At 41.9% G+C, this 12,258-nt stretch overlaps 1 protein-coding gene across 1 annotated transcript in view; it reads left to right on the top strand.

Annotated features, from left to right (window-relative positions):
• LOC311129575 (integrin alpha-M-like) overlaps positions 1–12,258 on the top strand; it is an 83,225-nt gene that overhangs the window by 49,285 nt on the left and 21,682 nt on the right. The window contains exons 19-23 of the mRNA XM_084161915.1: positions 151–224; positions 653–794; positions 998–1,096; positions 3,411–3,490; positions 3,589–3,672. Coding sequence (XP_084018041.1) covers positions 151–224; positions 653–794; positions 998–1,096; positions 3,411–3,490; positions 3,589–3,672 — 479 coding nt within the window. The remainder of the gene's footprint in view (positions 1–150; positions 225–652; positions 795–997; positions 1,097–3,410; positions 3,491–3,588; positions 3,673–12,258) is intronic.

Raw genomic sequence — 12,258 nt, 5'->3', positions numbered from 1 at the left:
AATAAAAGCTGTGTCAATATTAGTTTGAAATCCCCTAAAAAAGGCCTTTGAGTGTGTGTGTGGAGGGGGGGGGGGGGTCAAGATACATTTATATTCTAGTCATTATAAAGAAGGAAACGTGTAAAGTGAACATCTTTCTTAATCCCACAGTTTGGTTTTGAGATCAACTGTGGTGCTGATAACAACTGCATTGACAACCTCAAAGTGGATTTTAATTTCACCAGGTAAGATCACTAGCACTGGCTCAGAGCCTTTCTGTTTTTCTACTAGGTAAGATGACATTTACATTTTAGTCATTTAGCAGACGCTCTTATCCAGAGCAACTTTACAGTTAGTGAGTGCATACATTATTTTTTTCATACTGGCCCCCCGTGGGAATCGAACCCACAACCCTGGCATTGCAAGCGCCATGCTCTACCAACTGAGCTACACGGGGCCCACAGCAGAAAAATATTTAAGCAGGATGATTAGAATGTTGATTAGAGCGTTACAGCAGCTGACGAGTAAAATTGATGAAGATGAAAATGATGATGAAGATGGATAGGATGATGATGTCAATGGTAGTTAAAGGTTGAGGAAAACAAGCATGATGGTAATGACAATGAGAATATTTGTTGTATTACTTTCGCTCTCTCTTTCTCACTTCTCTCAGGTGTTCAGAGGTGAGGGTTGGCATAGATGATGTGCTAAATGTGACAGTGTCAGTCGAGAGCAGGGGAGAGAACTCTTACAACAGCCACGTCATTCTCACATACCCTGCAGGACTTTCATTCAGGAGGTTCACCATACTCCAGGTAAGAGTACATACAAGGAAGGAGAGGGAGTGAGTAGCTATAGACTCAGTGTTTGAGGGGCAGGAAGGATTTAGATTATTTAAGTGATAGTTCAGTCATTTCTGTAGGTCCAGTATGTACATTTCCAGCCTTTCATTGGTAATTTCAGTTAACGACTGCCTGAAGTTGAGGTTAATTGTCAGTGTCCTATCATTGCTCTCCAGGGAAGAGTGGAGTGTAACTCATCAGACAGTGTGGACAATGTAAAGTGGGGACAAAGTGACTGCACCATTGACAAGCCAATCTTCAAAAGCAATTCTAAGGTCTGTCTCACTTACAACATATGTTCATCATTACAAAAACAGTAATACGAGACTGTATTGTAATAACATCCCTATTACTTATTAAATAAAAAATCCTATTGAACTGTATAAGCTATCTGTACTCCCTGCAAACATAAATGTGTCATTAGGACGTCCACGGAAAGTCAGGAAATGGTTGCCTAAAGATGTCAGGAAGTTGTGTCATGGTCCTGTGGAGGTTTTGTCTAGTTCCCGGCTTGTTCCGGGGACATTCCCAAAGACATTTATAGGACGTTCTTTGAACGATCTGTGATGGTCCCCTGGAGGTTATTGTCTAGTTCCCGGCTTGTTCCGGGGATGTCCCTAAAGAAGTTTTTAGGACATTCTCAAGACATAATTTGTTCCTGTCATCAGGACGTTGTGTGATGGTCACAAAGGAATGTTCTCTAGGAGACTTTTGTCTAGTTCCCTCCATGTTCCTGGGATGTCATTGAAGATCAGGTCAGGATGTTTTAAGAATGTTCTCAGGACATTCAGTGTTATCAGTCATCAGGACGTCGCATGATAGTCCCCAAAAAAGAAACTTTATACCCACCTACCTGGGGATTCACACACTCGTTTCATTACACATCACCCCTTGTTACTGTTGCCGAGCCCATCAAGGCCCTGATAGGTGAACTACTGATCTATTCACAGCTCTTTGTCTGTTGGTAAGTTTAGGGACACCTACACACAAACAGTGCTTTTAACATACAGTGTTTTCAACATATTTGACACACTTTGACATACATGAATACATTGTGCATGTTCATTTATACAGTAAGTATTATTCAACATGTCCTCACCTGGGATTTTAACTCACAACCTCTTGGTTCACGGCATTCTGATTGTCCTGCTACGCCACCATGTCTGTGTCAATGCCTGATTTCACCTGTATCACTACAGTTTGCACTTCAAAGTAAATCTAAGCTTTGTTAAAAATACACTCAAGAAAAACTATTTGATTTATCATAGTGGTTCAGGAGTTATATTAAAACAGAGTAATATGCCCCACTAACATTAGACAACTATACAGAAAAGCCACAAATTGCAAAAATAGGTCAATCAAATCGATGAGAGAATAGTCAGATTAACTGATAACTGAAATACCAGTGCCAATGGCACTCTTTTGCTAAGTGCAGAGATGTGTTATAGGTAATAAATGTTAGGGAACTTCTGAGAATGCTACAGACCTTGTGGGGCAGCAGAAAGATCAGTATATTCAAAATCCAGAGGTTGTGAGTTCAAATCCCAGATGGGGTCATATTGAAATGTAAGTACTGTAAAAGTGGTCATGTAATCTTATTGTCATTGATAAAACATTTTTTACATTATTTTATCTGAACAGAGTCCCACTTAGCTCAAAACACCTCTCCCATTTCATTACTTTACTTATAAAACAAATGTCCTGAGAATGTCTTGAAGATATTCTTACATTGTCCTCAACAATGTCCTGGTAATTTACAGGGAACTAGACAAAGGTCCCCCGGAGAACGTTCCCTTGGGACCATCACAAAAAGTCCTAATGACTAGTAAAATGTATGTCCTGAGAATGTAAAAAAGAAAATCCTGATATAGTCCTCAGTGACGTACTGGTACCTTACAGGGAACTAGACAAAGGTCCCCCAGAGAACATTCCTTTGGGACCATCAAAACATTTCCTAATGACTAGTAAAATAAACATCCTGAGAACGTCCTAACAGGAGTACTGACATGGTCCTCAATGACGTCCCAGAGGGAACTAGACAAAAGTATCCTAGAGAATGTTACCTTGTGATAATCACACAACGTATGTATTGAGATTGTACTAAAAACGTCTTTAGGCTTGTTCTAGTCCCCAGAATAAGCCGGGAACTAGACAAAAACCTCCAGGGAACCATGACAGTACATTCTAAGAGCGTCCTTTAACCATCCTTGGGGAAGTCAACGGAACAAACCATGTATTAGACAAAAATATCCATGGGACCATGACAGAACGTTTTAAGAACGTCCTAAAATCGTCCTTGGGGACGTCCCCAGAACAAACTGGGAACTAGACAAAACCTCCACAGGACCATGACACAACATCCTTTTCTCCATTTTGTGACATTCTGGGGACTTCCTAACAACTACCTGCCTGAAACATCTCCTTGCGATCATTGAATGCCCCAAGGATAACGTCCTTTCAGAACCAAAATAGGAACCTATTTGTAAAGCTCCCTAGTGGTCACCAAAACATCCATTGTTTGCTGGGCTTCCACAGGAGTCTAAAGTAATCTTTTAAATACACATTGTATTCTCCTTCCCTTCATCTCAGGCTCTCTTAGTAATTTCCTATGGGATAGATAGAAACACTCAATATGGCCAAATGATGGCCTTCACTGCAAATGCCTCAAGGTATGTGCGGTACACACTCAGATAAAGTTATCATGTGTTATGATGTTTTTTCTAGCAATATGTGTTGTAACTGCATAACCCCGTCTTATCCTGTTTAGTGGAAATGCACACTCAGCAGACAGTGAACTTTTCAAAATGAAAGAGATTGGTGTGAAATACAGCATTTTTGTTGTGATTAAAAGGTATGTGCTATATATTTTTCATACTTCCATATTTTCCTATATGTAGGTCGTTCTCGTTCCACAAATAGAGTGCCTTTTATGTCCCTCAGACATTATGTATGTACATTTTTATAAAACACAAAATGTAGCAGTTGGATCACATACATCAATGCGCTAACTCAAGTTTGTCAAACTCTGTGAGCTGCATGAGGTCTGGAGGGCCGCACTGAAAATGTGTTATATTTCCTCACTGTCAAAATTTGTAAAAGATAGTCTTCTATCCATCGTTTTTGGAATTTTCAATACGCCCTGACTGTCTAGCTATAATTTCAAGGATTATTAGTGAGATGCACACAGTCAATAAACTGTATAAATAAAAGGAGGTTGGTGGCACATTAATTGGGGAGGACGGGCTCGTGGTAATGACTGGAGCAGAATGAGTGGAATGGTATCAAACACATCGTTTCTATGTGTTTGATGCTATTCCATTCACTCCATTCCAGCCATTATTATGAGCCGTCCTCCCCTCAGCAGCCTCCACTGGTATAAATGCATTTCTACACAGTTTCAATTTGGGTTTAGTCATTTTAAAGTGTACAGTGCATTCGGAAAGTATTCAGACCCCTTGACTTTTTTCAGATTTTGTTACGTTAAAGCCTTATTCTAAAATTAATTACAAATATATACACTGTTCAAAAAAATAAAGGGAACACTAAAATAACACATCCTAGATCTGAATGAATGAAATAATCTTATTAAATACTTTTTTCTTTACATAGTTGAATGTGCTGACAACAAAATCACACAAAAATTATTAATGGAAATCAAATTTATCAACCCATGGAGGTCTGGATTTGGAGTCACCCTCAAAATTAAAGTGGAAAACCACACTACAGGCTGATCCAACTTTGATGTAATGTCCTTAAAACAAGTCAAAATGAGGCTCAGTAGTGTGTGTGGCCTCCACGTGCCTGTATGACCTCCCTACAACGCCTGGGCATGCTCCTGATGAGGTGGCGGATGGTCTCTTGAGGGATCTCCTCCCAGACCTGGACTAAAGCATCCGCCAACTCCTGGACAGTCTGTGGTGCAACGTGGCGTTGGTGGATGGAGCGAGACATGATGTCCCAGATGTGCTCAATTGGATTCAGGTCTGGGGAACGGGCGGGCCAGTCCATAGCATCAATGCCTTCCTCTTGCAGGAACTGCTGACAGATTCCAGCCACATGAGGTCTAGCATTGTCTTGCATTAGCAGCAGAACGTTCTCCACGGCGTCTCCAGACTCTGTCACGTCTGTCACGTGCTCAGTGTGAACCTGCTTTCATCTGTGAAGAGCACAGGGCGCCAGTGGCGAATTTGCCAATCTTGGTGTTCTCTGGCAAATGTCAAATGTCCTGCACGGTGTTGGGCTGTAAGCACAACCCCCACCTGTGGACGTCGGGCCCTCATACCACCCTCATGGAGTCTGTTTCTGACCGTTTGAGCAGACACATGCACATTTGTTGCCTGCTGGAGGTCATTTTGCAGGGCTCTGGCAGTGCTCCTCCTGCTCCTCCTTGCACAAAGGCGGAGGTAGCAGTCCTGCTGCTGGGTTGTTGCCCTCCTACGGCCTCCTCCACGTCTCCTGATGTACTGGCCTGTCTCCTGGTAGCGCCTCCATGCTCTGGACACTACGCTGACAGACACGGCAAACCTTCTTGCCACAGCTTGCATTGATGTGCCATCCTGGATGAGCTGCACTAGCTGAGCCACTTGTGTGGGTTGTAGACTGTGTCTCATGCTACCACTAGAGTGAAAGCACCGCCAGCATTCAAAAGTGACCAAAACATCAGCCAGGAAGCATAGGAACTGAGAAGTGGTCTGTGGTCACCACCTGCAAAACCAGTCCTTTATTGGGGTTGTCTTGCTAATTGTCTATAATTTCCACCTGCTGTCTATTCCATTTGCACAACAGCATGTGAAATTTATTGTCAATCAGTGTTGCTTCCTAAGTGGACAGTTTGATTTCACAGAAGTGTGATTGACATGGAGTTACATTGTGTTGTTTAAGTGTTCCCTTTATTTTATTGAGCAGTGTATATATACACTACCAGTCAAAAGTTTGAACACACCTATATCAAAACTATGAAATAACACATATGGAATCATGTAGTAACCAAAAAAGTGTTAAACAAATCTAAATATATTTTATATTTGAGATTCTTCAAATAGCCACCCTTTGGCCTTGATGACAACTTTGCACACTCTTGGCATTCTCTCAACCAGCTTCATGAGATAGTCACCTGGAATGCATTTCAATTAACAGGTGTGCCTTCTTAAAACTTAATTTGCGGAATTTCAATCTCAAATATAAAATATACAGTGAGGGAAAGAAGTATTTGATCCACCTGCTGATTTTGTACGTTTGCCCACTGACAAAGAAATTATCAGTCTATAATTTTAATGGTAGGTTTATTTGAACAGTGAGAGACAGAATAACAACTAAAAAATCCAGAAAAACGCATGTCAAAAATGTTATAAATTGATTTGCATTTGAATGAGGGAAATAAGTATTTGATCCCCTCTCAATCAGAAAGATTTCTGGCTCCCAGGTGTCTTTTATACAGGTAACGAGCTGAGATTAGGAGCACACTCTTAAAGGGAGTGCTCCTAATCTCAACTTGTTACCTGTATAAAAGACACCTGTCCACAGAAGCAATCAATCAATCAAATTCCAAACTCTCCACCATGGCCAAGAACAAAGAGCTCTCCAAGGATGTCAGGGACAAGATTGTAGACCTACACAAGGCTTGAATGGGCTACAAGACCATCGCCAAGCTGCTTGGTGAGAAGGTGACAACAGTTGGTGCGATTAATCACAAATGGAAGAAACACAAAAGAACTGTCAATCTCCCTCGGCCTGGGGCTCCATGCAAGATCTCACCTCGTGGAGTTGCAATGATCATGAGAACGGTGAGGAATCAGCCCAGAACTACACAGGAGGATCTTGTCAATGATCTCAAGGCAGCTGGGACCATAGTCACCAAAAAAACAATTGGTAACACACTACGCCGTGAAGGACCGAAATCCTGCAGTGCCCGCAAGATCCCCCTGCTCAAGAAAACAAATATACAGGGCCGTCTGAAGTTTGCCAATGAACATCTGAATGATTCAGAGGAGAACTGGGTGAAAGTGTTGTGGTCAGATGAGACCAAAATCGAGCTCTTTGGCATCAACTCAACTCGCCGTGTTTGGAGGAGGAGGAATGCTGCCTATGACCCCAAGAACACCATCCCCACCATCAAACATGGAGGTGGAAACATTATGCTTTGGGAGTGTGTTTCTGCTAAGGGGACAGGACAACTTCACCGCATCAAAGGGACGATGGACAGGGCCATGTACCATCAAATCTTGGGTGAGAAACTCCTTCCCTCAGCCAGGGCATTGAAAATGGGTCGTGGATGGGTATTCCAGCATGACAATGACCCAAAACACACGGCCAAGGCAACAAAGGAGTGGCTCAAGAAGAAGTACATTAAGGTCCTGGAGTGGCCTAGCCAGTCTCCAGACCTTAATCCCATAGAAAATCTGTGGAGGGAGCTGAAGGTTTGAGTTGCCAAACGTCAGCCTCGAAACCTTAATGACTTGGAGAAGATCTGCAAAGAGGAGTGGAACAAAATCCCTCCTGAGATGTGTGCAAACCTGGTGGCCAACTACAAGAAACGTCTGACCTCTGTGATTGCCAACAAGGGTTTTGCCACCAAGTACTAAGTCATGTTTTTGCAGAGGGGTCAAATACTTATTTCCCTCATTAAAATGCAAATCAATTTATAACATTTTTGACATGCGTTTTTCTGGATTTTTCTGTTGTTATTCTGTCTCTCACTGTTCAAATAAACCTACCATTAAAATTATAGGCTGATCATGTCTTTGTCAGTGGGCAAACGTACAAAATCAGCAGGGGATGAAATACTTTTTTCCCTCACTGTATTTAGATTTGTTTAACACTTTTTTGGTTACTACATGATTCCATATGTGTTATTTCATAGTTTTGATGTCTTCACTATTATTCTACAATGTAAAGAATAGTAAAAATAAAGAAAAACTCTTGAACGAGTAGGTGTGTCCAAACTTTTGACTTGTATTGTATATCAATCTACACACAATACCCCATAATGACGAAGCAAAAACAGGTTTTTTAGACTTCTTTGCAAATGTATAAAAAAAAACGTTAATATTACATTTACATAAGTATTCACATGTATTTGGGAAGTTTCTCCCATTATTCTCTGCAGATCCTTTCATGCTCTGTCAGGTTGGATGGGGAGCGTCGCTGCACAGCTATTTTCAGGTCTCTCCAGAGATGTTCGATCGGGTTCAAGTCCGGGCTCTGGCTAGGCCACTTAAGGACATTCAGAAACTTGTCCCGAAGCCACTCCTGCGTTGTCTTGGCTGTGTGCTTAGGGTCGTTGTCCTGTTGGAAGGTGAACCTTCGCCCCAGTCTGAGGTCCTGAGCGCTCTGGAGCATGTTTTCATCAAGGATCTCTCTGTACTTTGCTCCATTCATCTTTCCCTCTATCCTGACTAGTCTCCCAGTCCCTGCCATTGAAAAACATCCCCACAGCATGATGTTGCCACCACCATGCTTCACCGTAGGGATGGTGCCTGGTTTCCTCCAGACGTGATGCTTGGCATTCAGTTCAATCTTGGTTTCATCAGACCTTGGGCTATGGCGGTCCCGAAATTTCGTCAGCGGGTGATTGTCAAGCAAATAACTGTCAGTTTCACGGTAATTGACAGTTAATTAACATAAACACATTTAGCATCTCCTGACACATAGCCTACAAGCCACTGATGCAGACCTTTGGAACGTCTACATTTGAAAAAGTCTAATAAATCCATGTAATATAGCCTACACCTTCACAATAAATCCATTATTTATTTTAGACAGGTCTACTCTTGAGTTGTCCTTATTTTAGGTCCTGATCTTGCTATTCCAAATGGCTGTGGGCTTCACTAGTTCATTCAGCAGACAAGATTTGCTTAGAATTCCGTGGCATTATTTTACATTATTTTGTAGTGTGAAGAATACAATTGAATAAAGCTCAATAAAATAGAAAGGATATTTTCTCCAAACAATTTGAGGGATTGCGCACATGCAGCAATCCTGTGTTGAGCGGTTAACCTCTTAATCACTAGGCACCTGGCTAAAGTGCCTGCCTCGAAAATGCATGCCCAAATTGAATAGAGTATATCTCCAAAACAAGGGCTATAAACATAATCTTGGTAGCAAAACAAAGGTAACACATGTGAGATGTATCTTGAAGTGAAATAATTAATGTGGCGCAGTGGTCTAAGGTACTGCATCGCAGTGCTAGCTGTGCCACTAGAGATCCTGGTTTGAATCCAGGCTCTGTCGTAGCCGGCCGCGACGGGGAGACCCATGGGGCGGCGCACAATTCGTCCAGGGTAGGGGAGGGAATGGCTGGCAGGGATGTAGCTCAGAGCATGGCGTTTGCAACGCCAGGGTTGTGGGTTCGATTCCCACGGGGGGCCAGTATAAAAAAATAATAAATAAAAAAATCTAGAAAATTATAATGTATGCACTCACTAACTGTAAGTTGCTCTGGATAAGAGCGTCTGCTAAATGACTAAAATGTATTACTGTGTCAGAGTACATGAAGCTAGAACACAGCATAAATCGGGAGGTTTTGATTCCGCCTGAAAGTAGCTTCAGGTTTTATAGGGAATGCTTTATTGGACTTATGCATCTGCAGCCCCTAAACACTATGGGACCATAGCCCAATATCTGATGAGTACTTATGTGAAATTTGATGCCAATAAAGTAAGGTAAACCAAAGTTGTAAGGGTTTTAGTTGAAGTATGTTTAGGCTGATTACCAAATGGAGATTTTTGGGTAGATTTGGGCACCATCAGTGCCATTTGACTTTTATCAGGTACCAGACAGCAAAAGTCATTTAATTTCAATAACATATCACTATATGTGTACATTCCATCAACATACAACTGTTTTGAAGTTGTTTCCAATGTTTTCCCAGACCTCTATACGTGTTCCCATTAAAATAAACCATTCATGGAAAGGTTTGACTCCAAACTGAGCAGATTTATTAGAAACTATAAACAACAAATTAAAAAACAAAAAGTCCACACATCCCAAAACTATAAACAATGATATGGAGTCCTTGGGTGGGTTGTCACACAAAATGTAGACCCTTTTTACCCTAAAACTTGCTGTCGTGCCAATCCTTGAAACAGTTACGCTTTGATGTAAGGCACAAAGGGACTTGGCACTTCCTGCAGTACACAGGTGTTTTCACTTTGGGGATGCCAACATCCAGACATCTCCTACAGTTCTTCCTGTCTTTGCTGGCATCATCACCATAGTATTCTGGCATGCAGGATGTTGGTGGTGGTCATGGTGGAGGTTGTGGTTCAGACTGTTTAGCAAAGCTCACCATTTCTGTGAGTAGCTTTTCCCTGAACTTCTTCTGTGTGTACGGCTTAGTGGGGTTGTTCTTATGGAGTTCTTTGTGAAGTAGGAAACTATTTACAACAGCAATATCAACAAAATGAAAAATAAAAGTCTTATACCATTTCATTGTCTTGTGGTGAACACTGTAGTATCCAATGAATGCGTCGGATAAATCCACTCCACCCATGCTCCGGTTGTAGTCGGCTACCGCATCTGGGATGGGCACAGTTTTAGTCTGCCATACACCACCCTCTTTTACCTTCCTTTTGACAGTTTGTCCACTAAATGCTTCATGTACAGTAGAGCACATGGTTACCTCACGTGTGTCCATCCATTTTACAAATAATACATTTCCTTTGCATATCCACCGCAAATCTCCCCTTTCTGCTTTTTTTGTGGGAAACCAATCCTGTTCGTTCTTATTGTCCTACAGGCACCAGTGTTTCTTCTACGTAGTTCCTCAAAAAGGGCAGGGCTAGAATATAAATTGTCTACAAAAAGTGTATAGCCCCCACCAAGTAGAGGAAATGGCATCAAGTCCATAACTGAAGTGTAGCTTAGTCCCTGGCCTGGTGTGAACACACTCTTGCCTTCATAAACAAAATAATTCCACGTATAAGCAGTATGAGAGTCAGCCAGTACAAATAATTTATACCCCCACTTAGTGGGCTTTGCTTTCATATATTGCCGCATACTTATTCTCGCCTTGGATGCCACCATCCTTTCGTCTATGGAGATGTTTTGGTATGGCTGGAAATGTGATTTGCAGGCATTGTTAAGCTCAGTGTACAGGGGCTTGATCTTGAAAAGTCTATCATATTCTGCAGTGCCTTTTTTAGTGTTGTTGGCTTCATCGTCTTCTGGTTTGCTCAAGTGCAGTGACCACATGATTGCTTCAAAACGGTCTCGTGTCATAGTGTCTCCAGGGAAGCGGAAATTATATGGCCATTCCTTCCTCCAGTAGGTGCCCCTCTCGTGTACAGAGACAAGCCCTGAGTATTGCAGAATTGCCAGGAAAATGTAAAAATCTCTCATCGTTATTGGTATCCAAGCGAATTTCAGTCCGGACTGCAGTCTTTTGGCAGCATTTGCATTAGTGTTGCAAATTATTGTGCGGACAACCAAAGTGCTAAAAAACCGTTTAAAGAGTGAAAGGGGAGACCATGACGCAGTGGTGTCGATTGTGGGGCCTGGGACTCTGGTGGGCATAAACCGGATTGGGTCTGGTCGTTCATCATTCTCTTCTCTATTATGCCACCTATCTTCTTCTTCCTCTTCTTCCTCCCCAACTCTTGGAGTGGCAGGCCTACCTCCACCACGCTTAGTTGGATGCGCTGACTTTGAGAAAGCTTTCCCTTTTCTTTTGGGTTGAGGGCTCTTTACAGGGGACTCAGTGTCCGATGAAGACCGTGGCCGAGGGAGGGGAGCAGAAGTGCGTTGTCTAGACAAGCGGCCAGGCTGAGGAAGAGGAGGATCTGCCTGAGGAAGGGGAAGCTGTGGCTGAGGAGGCAGATGCTCTGGCTGTGGCTCATCACCCCTATAATCCTCACTGTGCAAACAAGACAAAAGAGAAAAGAAAATCATGACTAAAACACACTTGTATTAATTCATTGACAAATCTGACTCAAAACAGTCAGATATATAAAATAAATAGTTAGAACTATGAGAATGTTTACTAAAGTGATAATTCAGTGACAAGAAATAATACACATAGCATTCTATTGTAAGTAAAGTTGCGTGTGGGCCTCTAAGCTAAGCTAGCGCTAACTTACGTTGAGCTTCAGTTACTAAAATAGATATTTTAGAATGTATGTTTTGTACTCATACAATAAATTAGTAGTAGTAGTATTAGAAGTAATAAATAACAATGGGATTACATACTCTTCTGATGCTTGAGTAGGGCCCTGGACACGATAACCTTTGTTCTCGTCATTCATGTACAGTAGAGCACATGGTTCGTCCGGTCTCGTTCGTCCGGTCTAAGCAGGTCCTCATCGTCCGATTCAGAGTCAATGGGGATACATGGAGTCCAACTTTCATCTCTTACAATTAATAACGCCTCTGTAACTGTATATTTGATACTAGAGCCTGACATATTTTTATAAACTTTGCGTTTTACCTCCGAAATTCAAGT

Source organism: Coregonus lavaretus (genome assembly GCF_964263955.1).
Source record: "Coregonus lavaretus genome assembly, chromosome: 1".
NCBI classification, from domain to species: domain Eukaryota; kingdom Metazoa; phylum Chordata; class Actinopteri; order Salmoniformes; family Salmonidae; genus Coregonus; species Coregonus lavaretus.
Note: the sequence above shows the minus strand (reverse complement) of the source record. Positions and strands in the feature narration are given on the sequence as shown.